The sequence below is a fragment of the Vespa mandarinia genome, chromosome 2, assembly GCF_050613455.1.
Source record: "Vespa mandarinia isolate Hongniang chromosome 2, ASM5061345v1, whole genome shotgun sequence".
Classification (NCBI taxonomy): domain Eukaryota; kingdom Metazoa; phylum Arthropoda; class Insecta; order Hymenoptera; family Vespidae; genus Vespa; species Vespa mandarinia.
Window position 1 is genome coordinate 100,375 of NC_140811.1, and position 18,803 is coordinate 119,177.

Below are 18,803 nucleotides of genomic sequence, written 5' to 3' on the forward strand. Positions count from 1 at the left end.
TTTGTATGATTTGACATCGATTAATAAAATATATTATGGAGAAAGGTGGAAAATGAGGATTGTTAAGGATATCGTAAATTAACGATTTAAATATTTGCAAATTGCATAGCGTAAGTATTTTTAATGCAAACGAAAAACTATTGGATGATCGATCATCGATGACTAACGTATTCCAAAAGTTGGTATTTACCATTATGTAGGTTTGAGCGCGACCCAAAGTGGCGCTACAGTAGCTACGTTCTTTTTACACGCTCGACATTAGAAAGTGGCATGTTCCTTGAGGAACCGTATTTTATATCCTAAAATATTAGAGGAAATCCGTTTGATCCTTTGCTAGAAAAATGGTTCAAAAGAAGGTAAAAATATTTTGTCACCATAGAATGTTTATATTTTTTGCATCTCTCAATGTTATTGAATTCTTTTTCATACAGTTAACCTTTTTTTACGCGTCCGATATAACCAAACAAAATTATTCGTAAGAAAATATTTATATTCAATAGCACCAATAACAATCTTTTTAAACAGATAAGAGATAAAGATCTTCGCATTGGAACAATTAATAAAATATATTTGTTTAATGTAAAAATTCTAGCCAAAGAAGAAGGTAGGGAAGAAAGTAGCTGCTGCACCTCTAGCAGTGAAAAAAGTTGAAACGAAGAAAGTAACTAATCCTCTTTTCGAAAAACGTTCCCGAAATTTTGGTATCGGTAAGTTACATCTGTTATTATCTTTATAATACATATGGTAATCCTTATTACTTGAGTAATATTTAAATGCGCATTATATAGGTCAGGATATTCAACCTGCTCGTGATCTCAGTCGTTTTGTAAAATGGCCCAAATACATACGCATACAGAGGCAAAGGGCTGTCCTTCAAAAGAGATTGAAAGTACCACCTCCGATCAATCAGTTCAGTCAAACTTTAGACAAACAAACAGGTATCATAACAGTATTTACATATGGACTAGTTTGATCATTATTCAATATTCCGTTTATTAAGTTGGCATTAACGTTAGAAGTAAAAGTATTGAAAAATCGTTAAAACTCTCTTCTCTCATTATATAAAAAAATAGTCAAACGAGTACAACGTTAAATAAAATTATAGCAACGCAGTTGTTCAAGATATTGGAGAAGTATCGGCCAGAGTCGGCGGCCATGAAAAAAATGAGACTAAAAGCTAGAGCGGAGCAGAAGGTTGCAAAAAAAGAAGACGTGCCCACCAAGAGGCCCAATGTATTACGCAGTGGAACCAATACCGTGACTACCCTTGTGGAACAAAAGAAAGCCCAATTGGTTGTTATTGCGCACGATGTAGATCCAATTGAGGTATGTTCAAACGTTAAATATATTTTCTATTATATGAGGCAGCAGTATGTATTAGTATGATGTAAGAATTTCTTCAGCTGATAATAAAACTGACACTGACGATGTCTATTTTATTAGCAAGATGAAAAATGACTCTGAGAATTTATAATACCATATAATTTTTCATTTTTTTTACTTTCTTATATAACTTATTGATATGCTAAATGTTAATTTTCATTTGACAAGTAGATTGTACTTTTTCTACCCGCATTGTGCCGTAAAATGGGTGTTCCATATTGTATCGTAAAGGGCAAGGCAAGATTGGGACGTTTAGTTAGACGTAAAACCTGCACTGTCGTAGCTATTACGCAGGTATGTATATTTATATATTTAGATAAATCCTATTATGCTATATATTCTGATAGAGTTTGTGTATGATGATTATAACAAAATAAAAGAGCCAATCCCATGAAAAATCATGATATAAAACAACTTAATATTCTGACATATTTTATTATGATGATTGCGCGCGGTAATAGATGAATCTAATTCTATCGCTCGTTTTAATTTCTATTATTTTATTGTTGTTTCTCAATAGGTCGATTCTGGTGATAGAGCAAATTTCTCCAAAATAGTAGAAGCCATCAAAACGAACTTCAATGATCGACAGGACGAGATTAGGCGTCACTGGGGAGGTGGCTTGTTAGGTAGCAAATCTGCTGCTCGAATAGCAAAACTGGAGAAAGCCAAGGCTAAAGAGCTTGCTCAGAAGCAAGGTTAATATATTTTTAATGCACATCCTCCTGTATTATAACATCGTATACAGACTAAAACAAGAAATAAATATTCAAAATGATTCAATTTTCTTACTTTATTTCTTTCATACATTCTTTAGCATTATTATTTTCACATACAGGTTTTAGTCGTCACGTTTTTAATTTCTTCATCGAAATACCTTTGGAATTACTTTCATGTTTTCTTTTCGATGACCCTTCAGAAGTAATAACGTCATCTCTGTCGTTAATTTCTTCAAGATCAACGGATTCTTTCTCTAGTTTCTCCGCGCGTTTTCTTTTCTTACGTTTCTTTTTCTTCTTAGACGATGACCCGCTGTACCGGTCGTCTTCATCGTTCTCTTGTTTATCCTTTTTTTCCTTTTCATTTAAACTTTCACATTCCGCTTCATTAGACGTATCATACGTACGAGGAATATACGCCGGCAAAGGAACATCAAAATTTCTTTTAAATAAAGCAACGAAGAAACCATTGCATAGATCTATTTGGGGTTTAGCATAAATGCATTTTTTCTCGCAACCGCTGTCGTCTGAACTATAATTTATCCAATCCTTTTTAAGTAACCTTTCGATTGATACAAGCTCATAAGCATCTCCGACATTAGCCAGAATTTCATCTATTACATCTTCGTTTTCTTCTCGATTTATAGAACAGGTACTATAAATGACTCCTTTTACAGATGGAAAGTTCAATAGAGCATGTCGTAAAAGAAATACTTGGAATGCTTGTAAATTTTTTAAACGTCCTAGCTGATATTTACCATCCTTCTTACCCATTATTGGTCTATCAACAATGCCTGGATTGTCGAGTTAAACGATTACAAGTTGCACATAAGTTAATTTTTTTTAAGACTTTGAAACATCCCGAAAGCTTAAAATTATTACCTGAACCGGAGCAACTGGGATCAACTAAAATATATTCAACGTTTGGACAATGACTTGGATAAATGCTCAAAGCATCGTTGTTCATAGTCCGAACACAGTGAGAATTAGTTGTTGTTAATAATTCGCATAGCGTTTGATATCTTCTCTTTTCAATTTCAATAGCATAAACGATTCTAGTAACAGTGAATTATTATATGATCGACCCATTGCTATTTATGAATAACTGCAAATAAATAAAATCGATGCGTTAAATTATACCCCCGATTTTGTAATATGGCAGCCAAGTGCGAGCTTTTCATCCCTGGAGCTGCACACATATCCAGAACAACAGACCCAACTGGTGGATTTAGGAGGTATGATGGAAGACAACTTGCCTGAGATAAATATAAGAAGAAGTATACTATTAAGTTGTAGGATAATATAATTTAAATAATTATGATTTAAAGAAGAAGAAGAAGAAGAAGAAGAAAAAAAGGAACAATACCTTATCTTGCAGTATCAGTTCTCCATTTTTGTAACTTGGATGATTAAAAAATAATGTACCATGCGGAAAAACAAGCAATTCGGGTATGTGATAATCTTTAGTAAAATATGGTTTTGATAAATTTGAAATTAATTTCAAATAAGATGAATAATCTGTATATTCGAGCACTAAAGACCATCCTTCGTATTCGAAATTTTTTATAGCATCGTTAACTGATAACAGCAAAGTATTTACACGAACGTATCTTGGTTTCGATACTGAAAAAAAAATACAGAAAATGTCAATGATCTAATATACAATTGATATAATTGAAGAAACGTTTGCCTCGTTGATCATTATTATTCCATTGAAATCCTGAATGTGAGCAAATTCCAATGTAATATTATTGAAATATTAGATGGATATCAAACAATACTCATAATCAATTATTGATCTGCATTTATTTTCATATTTAGGATTTAACTTTGTTTCCCTATGTGAACATAGCATGTTAATATAACATTTAAAGATATATATATATATATATATATATATATATAATGTGAAATACGACAAATAATGTATAAATAATTATTTCTAAATTGTTAAAAGTATGATTATTATCAATTTTATTTTTGTACACATCTGTTTCCATTCAAGTGCGTGTGCGTACACACGCGCGCGCACACACACACACACACACACACACACACACACACGCACGCACATATGTATGTATATATATATTATTATTATTCCTCTTTAGCATTAAAAGTTTGTTTTAATGCATTTATATTTCTAGTGATACTAGGGTCCGATTCATCATCCGGTTCGTGAAAAGCTTTGTAAACGTAACAAAATATTATTAAATGCACAGTAATGACAGCAGCTGTAACAGATATACAATTCGTGATGAATCTGTCGGTATGAAATTCAGTCGTCATAACGTGCTGTACACCGAAAAATGCTGCAAAAGGCAGAGTAAACATCGCAGTACTATACAAGAATAATGTCGTCAGTGTAGTTAACAGGCTCATAATTAATATATTGAAATTAAACGAATTATTTAATAACAATTCCTTTCTTGATTTTTGCACAAGCTTCTTTTTTTTTTTTTTTTTTTTTTTTAAGGTTATTTATCCAATTTTGGATAAAATTATATAAACTTTTCCAACTCGCTCGATACAGATTTATAATCTCATTGAAGTCAATGTAGAAATATGTCCCAATTCTGCAAAAAACATGCACTTATAATAATAAGAGGTTCAAATTTTTTTTACCTGTTTTCTGAGGTATGGCTATGTCGGACGCATTAATATTCTTCAATGCATCGCGTAAACGACTTTCGTAATTTAATACTGTTTCAATAGGTTTAGCATTGCCGGTTAAACGTTGCTTTCCCCAAATAAGTTCTGTTATTAAAATTCTTGCTAACCAAGGATCGAAACGTGGTTCATTTAAAAGTATTCTGGTTTCATTAATAAGCTGGTTTAATTGATCACTTTTTTGTAGGGTATTTAACGTTAAAGCATACAATCCAGATACATTCTACAGAAACAAGTTTAAAATCTATATAGTAAGTATATTACATATATAATATGTTTATAATACTACTTTTCTAATACTTTCGATAATAATGCGAGGAAACTTTTATCGGACTCATAAAGCAATGCGAATAAGATAAAATACAAAAATTCTTTAGTGACGAAAAACGGGCACAGTTTGATATTCGGAATAACTCTTTATCGTATTTACTTACAGGATGCTTTTCGGAAAAAATTAATGTTTTCAAACTAGCACCATTCTCTTGAACATCTCGTACAATTTTCGAAGCTATTTTATAAAGCCTAGGAACTTTTACAGAATGTACAAATCCTTTAGACATATTATATACGATAATGTCATGAGACTTTAGATAAACTAACGCGATTAAGGCTATTCACCATCTTTCGCTCGTCGCGAGAGACCTCGGCGATGGGTATGGACAAAAGATGAACTACAAGTGCAATGGTGAAACATTTGCCCTGCTGCTCCCCTTCTCCAACACATAGTTTCTTTAGCAAACATTTTCCCCATACACTCAAAATAATAATAGATTTGACAGAAGAAAATCATATGACAAGTAGATTTTTATTTTTTAAGAAAATAAAAAAACTTTGTCAAAAAATGTCCTCGTTTAAATGTTCATCTTCGAGTATGAATGAGATTCTTGTTCATTAAAGTCGGTAAAAAATTATGGCTGTTCTCATTGACGACGTAAACAGTTGACGTATGGAACAATCTCATAAAAGCAGCCATGTGATTCGGCTGTGACACATCGAACGCATCGAGTAATAATTGCATACAGTAGTTTAACCAGACTTCATGACTTTCAGGAGCTACGGCTTGTGGTCTCTGAAAGATCTTCTCGGGATCTTGTGCATCTCATTGATGTGTGTGCATTTGGTGACACCGTTAGTTATGCGCCCTGCCGGTGGAGGCGTAACAGTCGCGACGAGGTCGCCAGCGACGTTGCTTAACTTAACGTACGTTCAATCGACGAATATAAAATTCTTTTGCACGCAAGGAAATACATACTTGCACGTGCGTATATATTAAGAGTTAAGGTTATGCGATCTAACTAATTTTTCAAATTAACATTTTAGATAGATAGAATAGAATTCCATATCTGTTTATTATTCAAAGCGTCATAATAATAGATTTATAAACTTCTCTCGTGACGGTACGTTATCCCGAATTTTATTCAGATTAATATCATATAAATCTGTTATTTGCAAAAGTTTCTTATTTCCTTGGAAAATTTTCAGATGACTCTACAAAGTTTCCCAAGAGGAGGTGAAAAACGTAAAAGTATAACAAATTCCGTACAAGTAAGCAAGTTTTTTGGCGTTATTTTACTAAAATTTTATTACAACTTGGAGTAAATGAATATATTTTGACAGGTGTTTCAGAAGAAAAAAGGAAAGAAAAAGGAGAAGAAAAAAGTTGCTAAAGAATCCAACGAGGAATTGAACTTTATCGCTCGTACAGCTGAACGTTTATCTAATGCGACGCTATGCGAAGGTCTAAAGATCTTGGGAAGAATTTGCGAAGTCAAAGAATACGAATTAATCGTTTCTTTACCGGGCGGATTAAATGGCCAATTGACAGCACCTAATATTAGCAAATCATATAATGATTTATTAATAAGTATAGTCAGGGGAGAAGTAAATCAGGTGTCTCAATATAAACCTTTAACCGAATTATACGATATAGGAGAATATATTGTATGTTACATTCAAAGTACTCAAGCGGATGGAAAATGGAATATACAATTGTCTCTGGAATCTCATTTAATAAATCAAAATGTTGATATTAAGTATTTGGTTATTGGTACAAGATTGGTTTGTTCTGTGAGCAGCGTAGAGGACCATGGTTATATCTTAGACACAGGCATTCCAAATGTAAGAGCATTTATATCTATTAAGGATATAGATGCGGATAAAAAATATTGTAAGTATTATTATAACTGGCGCATTTAATACTTTTTTTACTTGATTAATAACAATATAAATATTGTGATTATTACATGCACGTTATATCATGCACGGTATGTATTAGTTGTAGGTAAACAGATATTTTGCTGTATCAAAGAACTGCAAACGACAAACAATGTTACGACCATTAATTTGTCAACCATACAGAAATTAATTCATAAAGTTGCCGATTATGAGATAGAATCGTTAGATGTTCTTACACCCGGAACAAGGGTTCCCCTTCGTGTTCGAAAGATTTTATCAAATGGATTACAGGTGTCGTACGGCAAAGGACATATAGGTTATATAAATAGAATTTATATGGATAAAAGTGTGTCGTCTTATACGGAGGATATCATGATAAATGGAACGTTAATGTATATTATGCCAACGGTAAAATTTGGATATTTTAGTTTAATTACAAAGAAAATGACAGAAACGGCTGGATGGTCACACGAAGGTGACAATAGAATGAATAGGGGTGAGATCGTTGAAAAGGCCACCGTCTTATTTCGGGAATCCAACGGTATCGTCTTAAGGTTAGACTCCCGTTCACGTGGTTTTGTATCCTTTCACAGAACTGACATTGGGTTCGATAAAGTGACAAATAAATTTATACCTGACTCCGTGCATAAATGCAGAATATTGTTCTATAATTGGATGGAGAAAATGTATATATGCACGATGCAACAGGATGAATTGCAGGAAAAATATTTTACGGAATCTGATCTTTCTATAGGCGACATATTACGCGTACAAATAAAAACTATTAATACTGAAAATAATTATATGACCGTCAGCATAGGAAGAATTACTGGAACCGTTGCTTCCGATCACATATCTGATTTTGGATCAAATGTCATGGGAACGTTGAAAGTTGGTCAATCGATTGAAGCCAGAGTTTTGAATATAAATCGAGAAAAAAGGAAAGTACAATTTACATTGAAGGAATCATTGTTAAAGAGTAATTTGCCCATTTTGTCAGACATTAGTAATGCTAAATGCGGTACAAGGCATCATGGTACCATCGTTCAAATTAATAAGAATGGATTGTTAATAAGATTTTTTGGAGAAGCCAAGGGTTGGCTTCCATTCGTATATTTAGACAAAACTACTGCTTCTGTAAATTGGAATTACTCGATAGGTCAAACAATTGCGGTATACATCGAAAGTGTCAATGAAACTGAAGGAAAAATGAAATTGAATTTAATTAGTAACATTGCCAATATGAAGAATAGTGGATTATTGATTGGGCAGGTCGTTGAGGGTAATATAATAGAAGCTTCTACCGAAGGGATACGTTTGCAGATTAAAGATAAAGATGAATATACCCAAGAAGGATTTTTACCAGCTGGTCATATGGCACCGTGCATCGAGATTGGCAGACTTCTAGCGTCAAAGTGTATACCTGGCGATGTTATTTCAGCATTAGTATTTGCTACCGAGCCAAATTTATTATTAAGCAGAACATTTTTAACGGACGAAAAACATCGAGAATTAAAGCAACTCAAAGTCGGAGATTCTATACCGAGCTCGATTAAAGATATTGCACAAGACGGCGTTAGGGTTGTACTACCTATCAACAATTATAAAAAGTATGGATTTGTTCCATATAATAGGATTTCCAATTTTGACATGATACATGCAAATCAAATGTTATTCGTTAAGGTCATTAATATTGATAAAAAGGAAGAACAATTAAATTTAACTATGTCATTGGAAAAGCTATGGACGGAAGAAAATGACGAGGGTTTGAAAATAATGGGATCGGTGGATCTTCTTAATCTTTACTTCAATAAGATAAAAGAATTGATGAGTAATCCGTATTATGAAGGTAGACCGATATTAAATGCGAGCATCGGACAGGTCGTTACTGGAAGAATTGATAAAATTACGAGCCATGGTCTTGTATTAAAGTTAGAAAAGAATTTGGAAGGTACGGTACGTAAAGATCATTACAGTGGAAATGTAAAAGTGGGAGATGAGGTATCGGGAAAAATTTTATGGATCAATTATGTCCATGAATTCGTTGAAGTTACATTATTACCTAGTATTGTACATAAGATTAATTCCAAACAAAACGTTCAACTACCCGCCAAAACTTTATTGCGCGGAGAAATTGTGATGGTTTCACAATGGTTCATTTTAGTTGTATTGAAGGGTAAAGGGAAAGGCACGTTGGCTGCTTTACCAGTTCGTCGTCATGTGAATGACTTACGGCCTGACTCAAGGCCCTATATATTTTTATCTCGCATTAGATGTTATGCCATCTTAAATAAACACGAATCTGATATTATGCCGATCTGCATGTTAAAATCAGCATTTGAAGTGTCAAGAAAAGCCGCTTTATCTAAAGTAATACGAAACCAACAACAACAAGGTACGTTGAAAAGAAAATCAATAAGTATTAATGGAGAGGAGCGGATGAAGATGCAAAATTATCCAAAGAAAAATTCTTTCTACAATGCGAATTGTTGTATTGAGCGATTTAATGGAGATCAATTACCTCGAAAGAGAAAGCTCGAGGAAGAATCTGTCACGTGCAAAAAGAAAAAATTAAAAAAGAAAATCCAAAATCTTAATGGCATAAGTCAAACCGAGATTGAATTTGGGAATGAAGAAAATCCAAAGGATGATAATAACATTGATAAAAATAATCAAGATAAAAGAGATAATGAGAAAGTAACCGATAGAAATGTACTTGGTATACCTCAATGTGGTTTTTATTGGGATACTATGCCAGACGCAAGATTAGTAGCTGATATTCAAACATCTAGCGACAGCGAAGACGACGTCGAGGAGCAAGAGAAAAAATCGAAGGTGAAAAAATTAAGTGCGGCCCAGCGTAGAGAACGAGAACGACAAAAGGAACGTGAAATTAGAGAACGCGAAGAGGCTTTGGCAAGCAATCGAATGCCAAACTCGGTAGATCAGTTTGATAGATTGGTATTGGCAAGTCCCGATAGCTCCTTAGTTTGGTTGCAATATATGGCTTATCATTTACAAGCGACGGAAGTAGAAAAGGCAAGAGCAATTGCCAGAAGAGCCATTAAAACGATAAATTTTAGGGAAGAAAATGAAAAATTAAATGTATGGAACGCGTGGTTGAATTTAGAATCGAAATTTGGTACGCCTGAAGCTCTCAATGATGTTTTTCAAGAGGCCGTAAGAACTAACGACGCATTAAAAGTCTATACGCACATGTTAACGGTGTATAGTGAAACAGGACGACAATTCGAATTAGAGAAATTAGTTAATACTTTCATCGGAAAATTTAAACAAAATCCGAAAGTGTGGCTGGAATGTGGTGGTGCTTTATTAAAACTTGGCTTGAAAGATAAATCTAGACAGGTAATGCAACGTGCTCTACAATCTTTGCCATCGTCAGAACGTAAGTAATCATTAAATGGTTTACATTAAATTTGCTTGTAACATTTAATCCAATTTTTTATTTTACATTTTTATGTTTAGATGTGAATATAATGTTACGTTTCGCAAATCTTGAAAATCAATTTGGAGAAAAGGAAAGATCGCAAACATTGTTTGAACAAATTTTAAGTTCATATCCCAAACGCGTTGACATATGGTCATCTTATGTAGATTCTTTGGTAAAGTCAGAAGAAATTTCTATTGCAAGGTAAAACATTGTTCTCTTTTAAAATTAAAAAAAAAAAAAAAATCTAAAGAGCATAAAAATATTCGTATATTTATATGTTGGATTTGATATACTTACAGAAAAGTGTTGGAGAGAGCAATTGTTCAAAATTTACCGCCAAAAAAGATGAAAGTACTTTTTAAGAAATTCATTTCCTTTGAAGAGAAGCATGGTACACCAGAAGATGTAGAGCATGTACAACGTGCTGCTACCGATTATATAGAGAATCAATGTGGCGAACGTGTAAATTGATTGTTATATAATAATATATTTATAGCATCGTTATATTGTAAGAAAAGAAAAAAAAAAAAAAAGAATTAATAGTAATAATTTATTGCAATTACCTATTAACTACCTATAAACTACTAATACAACCTTTATTACAATGACATTTTTTACGATTAAAAATTGTGAAACTAAATATTCTTTCATACTCTTATGACAAAACTTTTTAGAACAATTTGAAATAACTATTGTTTTTTGTCATTTTTCATAAGTAAATAAATTTCTACTGAAATTCCGAATTGAATGAAATTTTCCTAGCATCGAATGGTAATTTATATAAATTACCAAAAGAAAAATTTCAAATAAAATATCTAAATTGACGTAAGACATAAGAGAGAGTCAGGGCGGGGGGGTGGGGAAGAAACGAGACATATTTATCGAAAAACATATCTCTCATAGGTAGCTCTATCGGAAAACACAAGACGGACGCCATCTTTGATTCCTATTTCGGTCATTTCTCTTTTTAAAGGCTGATTTACACTTCCTGAAACGCTTTATGAGGAAACATCGTAGTGAGAAAAAAGACATTCAAGGTAATTTTTTTTAGAATTAAAGTAAATATTGAACTAAACATAAACGATTAAATCTATTTTATAATAATTTCTTTCTTCATAAATAATATAAATTATGGTTTGCCATTAAATAGTAAAATAAAACTAGTGCATGGTAGGAATACGCAATCATGTGCGTATACCATGTTATTTCTTTTTTCTTTCTTTGCGTTTGCCTTTGCGTTGACGTTAGTTTCTCTCTCTCTCTCTCTCTCTCTCTCTCTCCCCCCCCCTCCCTCTCTCCCGCCATCCCTCTCCCTCTCTGTCTCTCTTTAGCACGCTGGATATTCTATTAGAGTTTCTAATAAAGTCTGTTGTGTTGATAATTTGTTGGGAAAAAGTTATTTGTTTATAAAAACAAATTTATATTTATTAGGTATAGATCAAAACTCATAAGTCAAGTGCAGTTATAAAAGTTGAGACTCCAAGAGTCTCACAATCCAAATATGCAAGAAGTAGAAGGTACAGACGGTAAGTAATACTTTCATCGTTTCAATATAATAGTTTTAAATGCATATTATATCATTTTCGAGTAAGTTAACGGTCCAATGTTATTATATTAATGCAAAAGTCGTTTGCAAACAGTTTGATGTTTCGTGGCGCACATAACCTCACTTTATTGTACCGATTAAGAAAATCGATCTAGAGTCTATAAATGAAATATTTGAAGAAAGATAAATTATAAAATTATGTTTATATATAGGTTCACCATGGAACAATTCCAGTGGTTGCGAAGAAGAGCGGAGATCAAATCAAAAGGAGGGTAAAAAGTCTAATGTCTTACCATTGTGGGGTAACGAAAGAACCATGAATCTGAATCCGTTGATATTGACAAACATTCAATCTTCGCATTACTTTAAAGTGAATTTATATGAATTGAAGACTTATCACGAAGTAATAGATGAAATTTATTATAAAGTATCACATTTGGAACCATGGGAAAAAGGGAGCAGGAAAACGGCAGGCCAAACTGGCATGTGTGGAGGCGTGAGTATGTTTTTTTCAAAACGTTGTTGTTACTTTATGTTATTAAGGTATCTATTGAATTAAGACGAAAGTTATAACAAAGATATATTTGTTTTGTATATTAATGTCTTTCAAACTACCTGTGTAATTAATTGAAACAAAATCTGATGGTAAAAACCTGCATTGAAAGATATTCAAAACAGGTTATATCGCATACAGATTTTTAATATGACATATCAGATACTATAATATATATATGTATGTATGTATATTGCATCGGAAAAGCCCAAGAAAAGAATGAACAAAACGAAGAAGTTCGAATTTGTAGCAGCATTTAATACAGTACCTATTACAGAGTAGCATGCTCTTGGTTGATATGTTATATTATAATATGAGCGTGATTAACTGACATAGTGGGTGTAAATTTAGCGGTTCATGCAGGTACGAGGCGTAGGTGCTGGCGGTATCGTCTCAACAGCTTATTGCCTTCTGTTTAAACTGTTCACATTGAGGTTAACCAGGAAGCAATTGAATGGTTTAATTATTCATCTGGATTCACCGTATATCCGTGCCTTGGGCTTTATGTATATCAGGTAGGCCATTTTTGATATATAATTGGAATAAAAACTTGATTATCCAGCATGCATGTCTCTGGGGTTTTTTTTTTGCAATCGAACTGTTATCATTAGTAGGTCGCAATTATTCCTTCTATTATGATACAACTATGACATACTATGCCGAATACAAATATCAATAGTTATTAAAAGGATGCAAAGGTATCGGTACCGAAGATCTTTTAATTTTATGGAAATCATAAAACAGAGCGACTAATAAGTTACGTTCCAGCCGAGGACATAAGAATGGTATGAGCCAAGTTAATTTAAACCTGTTAAAAGAGATATCCTCTTTCTTTGGATAACGATTTAATAAAAAAAAAAAAAAAAAAAAAAAAAAAATTTCTTTTTTTCATCTAAAATTATTAGAAATAAAAAGTTATCATCTTTTGTCTTTATCCGTAACCTCGGCATATTAAATACAGTTCGAATTTAGTTCGAAATTAGTTTGGATAATCGAGTCGATATTGAACTTAATCATGGATATTATTATCTGTCTCTTACGCCTTTTATTTAATTGAAATGTTAATTCAACAACAGGTATACCCAACCGCCAGCAGATTTGTTCAATTGGTACAGTGATTATTTGGAAGATGAAGAAGAGGTAGATGTAAAGGCGGGTGGCGGTCAAGTAATGAAAATGGGTGATATTTTAAAACAATTTTTAACGAAATTGGAATGGTTTTCCACGCTCTTTCCAAGAATACCTGTACCTATACAAAAGGAATTAGAGCATCGATTGGCAGAAAGATTTCCGCAACAAACTATTAATGCTCGCAATGCAAAACCGCCTATTACGTTAAACAGTCATGGTAAATATAGTAATAATAGCACTAGTGGTCAACGAGATAATGGAAATCAGCAACCACGTCATATCCCAGACAACGAAGCTCAATGGGGAGAGGCGGAAAGAGCAAGCCACTGGCGAGCCAGGTGCGTCTACGTGGTATGAATACAATCACGTTACTAATTATTAGTAGATAATAAATTCAACTAGTGAAACACTATCTTTGAGATATCTTATGAATTGCTTATAAATACCTTTACGGTGTTACATTAATCCTTTATTATTATTTATTTTATTATTATTTCCTTTTGAAAATGAAAAAGAAAAATAGCCGATCAATGGTAAATTTACTAGAAGTTAGGAAATAAAAGTAAAGAATTAGAAAGTATTGTGAAATTTGAAGGATGATTAGTGCACACTTGCATCAGTACTTCCCCTCGAACGTATCGTGTTACAGGTCTGACGAAGATCGTAAGGACAAATACAGAGAACGAGAGAGAGAACGGGACGCGGATAGAGACAGAGTTCGAGAACGAGAAAGGGATAGAGCTCGTGAACGAGATCGTGAGAGGGAAGGAGGATACTTTAGGCATTCGAGTAGTCGCGATAGAACTCGACGATCGAGAGATTACAGAAGTCGTAGTAGAGATAGATCGTATAGAGGTCGGAGTAGGGACCGTCATCGTGACAAGGATCGACGCCGAAGGAGGTAATTTTAGAAAATACGTATTTTCACCTATCAATGTATCTCTAAATGAATTTTCTTGTTACAGTAAAGGTTCCCCATACGACTATACCACAGCGCTCGCTCGCGAGAAAGAACGACAACGAAAAGAATGAGATTGACGCATAAAAACACATTTGCAAAAAAATCAATTTGTGTGTGTGTGTGTGTGTGTGTGTGTGCGTGCGTGCGTGAGCGCGCGTGTGCGTGTGTGCGTGTGTGTGTGTGTGTGTGTGTACGTATGTTTGATGATGTGTATGTATGACGATTGCAACGGTGTTAAGGTAAGCATGCGCGAGTATAATATGCATATGCGCATGTACATAGATATGCGCGTGTGCCTGCTGACCACCATTGCTGTGCGTCGTCGCGCGCGCAAATAAAAACGTCTTAATATAACTGTGGAAATGAACACGATTTAGAGCCGAGCCATTCTTAGAGCAACATCTCCAACAACAAAATAATATCCAAAATTTGATCCAACTATGTGCAACACATGTAGTTTCCATGTTTTTATAAAATAAATTGTGGAAGACATCTATAATGTGTGTTATTTTCTAATAAAATTGTCCTATATTATGTACATATATTTATGTCCATGTATATACGTACATATGTAAGATAAAATAAACGGATAAATAATATTTTTTGACAAAAAAATTCTTTATAAAATTAATATCATTTGGAATTACGTCCTATGTAAGATTTAAATCGACGAATATGATATTTTGACATCGATATTGATTTAGTTTTTTCTGCGAGTCGAGAGAGAGAGAGAGAGAGAGAGAGAGAGAGAGAGATCTTTGACGAAATTTATGCGATGAAATTTATCTAAAGAGGTATCAATGGATCAGCGAGCCTTAATTTGTGAAATGTTCTATAAAAGTTAGAGTTACGTTATTATTCTTTTTCTTCTTCTAAATATTATTATTATTCGTACATACGTAGATATTACGGATGCAACATACTTTGTTATTTCGCTGTATCTTTTGCCGTAATTTTTTGTCGACTTGAACCAATTTGCTTCGGATAATAAAGAATCCACTGTCCAAAATCCGATCTCTTGCGCTCTCGTCGTTGGTATTCTATAGATATCCGTCGGTCCAACTGGTTTCCATAAACCTTTCTTTCTTTGCAAATATATGCGCTTGTTACTTCCGTATGAAAAGCCATCGGTAGTACCAAGAATCGGATCAAGCTTGTTATAAACTTCGCTGAAACTCCGATTTTTATTAAGACGTAAACGTTCTTCTAGAATTTCTTTAATATTCGGCAATACAACTGGTTCTTTATAATCTACAAATTTCATTATATGTATTAATAATTTCATCATCGTGATGATAGAAAATCTGTCTATAAACAACAACAATTGGTTTTAGTAGTAGATATTAATATGATATAATATAAAAGAGAAAAGCGTAAATTTTGCAGATTTTACCTTTGTTTAATGTTTCGGGAAAATAATTGCCGTAACCGGTCAAAGTAAGCCCAAATATCTCCATTGTTATTGATATTGCGTGCGTGCGTGAACATACATATGTGTTGTACAAGTAGAAATAAAAAAATTAAGGTTAAATTAAATCTATATAACTTCGTTTTACTACAAATACATACATTCACAGTTTCGATTTTTGTTGGTCATGGAACTAATGATGTCACTTTAAAACACCTACTTCCTGTAGGATCCAATATTATAATCATATATAATTGCGTTAATTTAAAAATTGAAACATTATGCGAAATATTAACTATTAAAATAATATCTCATGTTTGACTTTGAGTATATATTTAACACCGTGATAAATCATTTAACTTAGAATAACAACTTGCATGAAATGAGAAATAAGAAGTAAAATCTAAAGAGGTATAGATTAAAGGAATTGGAGATTATTTAAAAAATTGTGTATTTAATAAAAATTTCATGTTTTTAGAGAAAAATATTATCAAAGGCAGTTTTGCCCATTTATCTATGAACAAAGCGAATTTTCTATTCGTCAAAGAAGAATTGCGTGAATCTTGAAAAAGGCTTTAATTTTCTAATACAATTATTTTCAATTATTTCACATTTTTGATCGCCAGTTACACACATACGTTCATTTATATATAATACAGCACTGCGTACGAACTAAATGTTCATCATTTATATTATTAATCATAAGCATCTTCAAATCGATCGTCGTGTTCCCATCCTTTGTTCCTATTACCGGGCTTAGGTGATATTGGATTTGTGAAAGGTTTGGAGTTACTTTTAAAGTTCTTCTTAGTATTATTAGCCCCAGGCCCTCGTATCGCTCTTGGAACAGTATTTTCTGTTGTAAAATTCTTTTTATCGGTATTCATTACCGCATAATCTGTTTGTTCACAATTTTCATCCTTAAACGATGCTTTCTGTTTAGACTGTACCATCGAGGTACTACCTAGCTCGGATTCTTGATTCGTATCATTTTTATTTTCTTCCAAACTTTTTACAATTTTTAAATCTAATAGAAAATCAAATGATCACTTTAATTAAAATACGACCAACATAAAAGGGCAGATATAATTCATTAAATATTACCTTCGTTATTTCCAGCATTAGTAAGATCCTTGTTGTGCCTTTGTAAATATATCAAAACTTTCGTACCAAGATGAGACGTATAATAATCGTACAAATTTACAGGGAGTGAATTAAATTGTTGATTAGCCAAATCAATGATCAATAACAACATTCCCTTGGCTGCGTACGATAAGGTATTATTTCTACTAAGAGTTTCTCTTACATTTAACATAAATTCATCCAATTCCGGTCTTTTATACATTCCTTTACCATTAATAATAATCTAAAATGTAAAACTATATTATATCCTCTAATAATATAATTGATATAATTTAATGCAACTTTTGGTGGAAATAAAAGTGAACGACGATAAAACCTGCGTAGCAACAAGCTCGATGTCTTCCTCGGTTGCGGTTTCTAATAACATGCTCCAATAATCGAGCAATGGTAATTCCAATATTCTTAAAGGTTTACCCGTTATTAGCGTCATTTGATAATAAATCTCTCCGAGTAAAGAAACAACGTTACGAAATAACGTAGCACTTTCTTCTCTTATTTCTTTTTTTCCTGTAAAATAACGTCCATTTATTTTGTATTGGCTTTATAGTTTTAAAATAAAATAGAATATGTAAATGTAAAATTTGAATAAGGGACGCACTCTTGTAATCATTTTGCAAAGTGCTCAGCAATAGATATCGCATAGTTTGGTTCTTATTAACCTCGATGGTAAAGAATGTAACATCGCTGAATAAACTCGCTAACTTTATGCCAAAGATTTTATCTTCCAAAGCACGTTTATATAGCATGTCAAACATGAACCTAAAGCGTTCTATCTTTAATTAAGAGAAAGAAAGAAAGAGAATATTGTTTTAAATATAAAACTAAAAATAATACTTTAAAGTTTCTTCATCCTTTGTAGTATGAACAAGATGAACTATATCATTTATTTGTTCTGCTGGTATCAATTCATTTATACCAAGATTATTTATTCTCTCTATAATGTCATCGCACACGAATTGATTATATTTGCTGGATGGATTTTCTCCTGGTCTTCTTAATGGAACCTCAGCTACCTTTACTCTTCCCCGCGATCGGCCACCACTCCATGATATCGTGTTTGGGTTGCGTGAAGATGGTAATGCCATAATGATATATTCTCTATTTCACACAAATGATATTTAAACAAATACGTAAAATAGTCGAACAATCAATCATAATACTTTTCTTTCTACGTACTAATGCCCCCTTTGAATTTCGACTTTGTATTTGTCCAAATAAAAGAAATATAACAATTAATGAAATCTTCGCAAAGTATACATACGACAGTAGTATACATCGATATAATAATGTCAATACAGATATTTAAATAGACGTATTAAACAACTCCATTATATTTTGAATAGTTTTTTTTTGACGATTAATACGTACTTATTTCAAATCGATCCGATTTATAAACAGTAGATTAGTCCATATTGATAAAATCATACTTTGACTTAAGAATTCTGTCGTGGCAACTGCCCATCAAGGGAAAGAATATATTATACCTCGTGTCTTATTGCCGTATAATTATAACTTTACGTGTTACCGGTAGAGTGCGCGGTTGCGCGTTCCCGGCAAAATGACGAATTTGAATGTCGGTCTTTCATTTTCATTTCTACAATATTACCTGTTACATTAGTTTCTTTCGCCGATAAAATATAAATAGTCTTATTCAAATAATTCT

At 32.8% G+C, this 18,803-nt stretch overlaps 6 protein-coding genes across 16 annotated transcripts; 3 read left to right on the forward strand and 3 right to left on the reverse strand.

Moving 5' to 3' along the window:
• The first annotated feature begins 195 nt into the window (after positions 1-195).
• On the forward strand, positions 196-2,161 carry RpL7A (ribosomal protein L7A). Its single transcript, XM_035887983.2, has 6 exons — positions 196-356; positions 593-707; positions 789-938; positions 1,106-1,326; positions 1,555-1,677; positions 1,904-2,161. Exons 1-6 carry the CDS (start codon positions 342-344, stop codon positions 2,084-2,086), a joined length of 807 nt encoding a protein of 268 aa, XP_035743876.1. The 5' UTR covers positions 196-341; the 3' UTR covers positions 2,087-2,161.
• On the reverse strand, positions 2,112-5,445 carry Nsun5 (Nop2/Sun-like domain containing protein 5). Its single transcript, XM_035887959.2, has 6 exons — positions 5,207-5,445; positions 4,728-4,995; positions 3,469-3,725; positions 3,243-3,358; positions 2,985-3,157; positions 2,112-2,896 (listed from the first exon to the last, which is right to left on the reverse strand). The coding sequence occupies exons 1-6, from the start codon at positions 5,330-5,332 to the stop codon at positions 2,232-2,234; spliced, it is 1,605 nt and encodes a 534-aa protein (XP_035743852.1). The 5' UTR covers positions 5,333-5,445; the 3' UTR covers positions 2,112-2,231.
• A 403-nt stretch (positions 5,446-5,848) lies between these two features.
• Rrp5 (Ribosomal RNA Processing 5) lies at positions 5,849-10,938 on the forward strand. Of its 4 annotated transcripts, none has more exons than XM_085664667.1 (7): positions 5,849-5,972; positions 6,093-6,169; positions 6,255-6,317; positions 6,390-6,939; positions 7,048-10,353; positions 10,434-10,599; positions 10,698-10,938. In XM_085664667.1, exons 3-7 carry the CDS (start codon positions 6,255-6,257, stop codon positions 10,867-10,869), a joined length of 4,257 nt encoding a protein of 1,418 aa, XP_085520793.1. In that variant the 5' UTR covers positions 5,849-5,972; positions 6,093-6,169; the 3' UTR covers positions 10,870-10,938. The 4 variants fall into 4 exon arrangements, with proteins under 4 accessions (XP_085520793.1, XP_035743825.2, XP_035743823.2 ...); XM_035887932.2 differs by having other exon boundaries at positions 5,946-6,030; XM_035887930.2 differs by lacking the exon at positions 5,849-5,972 and having other exon boundaries at positions 5,983-6,169.
• Positions 10,939-11,328: 390 nt separating this feature from the next.
• LOC118451434 (pre-mRNA-splicing factor 38B) lies at positions 11,329-15,088 on the forward strand. Of its 5 annotated transcripts, XM_085655009.1 has the most exons (7): positions 11,329-11,435; positions 11,830-11,924; positions 12,157-12,440; positions 12,849-13,012; positions 13,574-13,966; positions 14,278-14,529; positions 14,599-15,088. In XM_085655009.1, exons 2-7 carry the CDS (start codon positions 11,900-11,902, stop codon positions 14,807-14,809), a joined length of 1,329 nt encoding a protein of 442 aa, XP_085511135.1. In that variant the 5' UTR covers positions 11,329-11,435; positions 11,830-11,899; the 3' UTR covers positions 14,810-15,088. The 5 variants fall into 5 exon arrangements, with proteins under 5 accessions (XP_085511135.1, XP_085511134.1, XP_085511136.1 ...); XM_085655008.1 differs by lacking the exon at positions 11,329-11,435 and having other exon boundaries at positions 11,670-11,924; XM_085655010.1 differs by lacking the exon at positions 11,329-11,435 and having other exon boundaries at positions 11,671-11,924; positions 12,861-13,012.
• A 233-nt stretch (positions 15,089-15,321) lies between these two features.
• On the reverse strand, positions 15,322-16,291 carry LOC118451441 (uncharacterized). Of its 2 annotated transcripts, XM_035887989.2 has the most exons (3): positions 15,983-16,291; positions 15,513-15,840; positions 15,323-15,421 (listed from the first exon to the last, which is right to left on the reverse strand). In XM_035887989.2, the coding sequence occupies exons 1-3, from the start codon at positions 16,044-16,046 to the stop codon at positions 15,376-15,378; spliced, it is 438 nt and encodes a 145-aa protein (XP_035743882.1). In that variant the 5' UTR covers positions 16,047-16,291; the 3' UTR covers positions 15,323-15,375. The 2 variants fall into 2 exon arrangements, with proteins under 2 accessions (XP_085511147.1, XP_035743882.1); XM_085655021.1 differs by having other exon boundaries at positions 15,322-15,840.
• Positions 16,292-16,554: 263 nt separating this feature from the next.
• On the reverse strand, positions 16,555-18,719 carry LOC118451433 (uncharacterized). 3 transcript variants are annotated; one of them, XM_035887978.2, is made up of 7 exons: positions 18,509-18,719; positions 18,317-18,338; positions 17,975-18,238; positions 17,739-17,899; positions 17,457-17,647; positions 17,102-17,363; positions 16,555-17,024 (listed from the first exon to the last, which is right to left on the reverse strand). In XM_035887978.2, the coding sequence occupies exons 3-7, from the start codon at positions 18,223-18,225 to the stop codon at positions 16,693-16,695; spliced, it is 1,197 nt and encodes a 398-aa protein (XP_035743871.1). In that variant the 5' UTR covers positions 18,226-18,238; positions 18,317-18,338; positions 18,509-18,719; the 3' UTR covers positions 16,555-16,692. The 3 variants fall into 3 exon arrangements, with proteins under 3 accessions (XP_035743871.1, XP_035743869.1, XP_085511144.1); XM_035887976.2 differs by lacking the exon at positions 18,317-18,338; XM_085655018.1 differs by lacking the exon at positions 18,509-18,719 and having other exon boundaries at positions 18,317-18,499.
• Between the last annotated feature and the right edge of the window lie 84 nt (positions 18,720-18,803).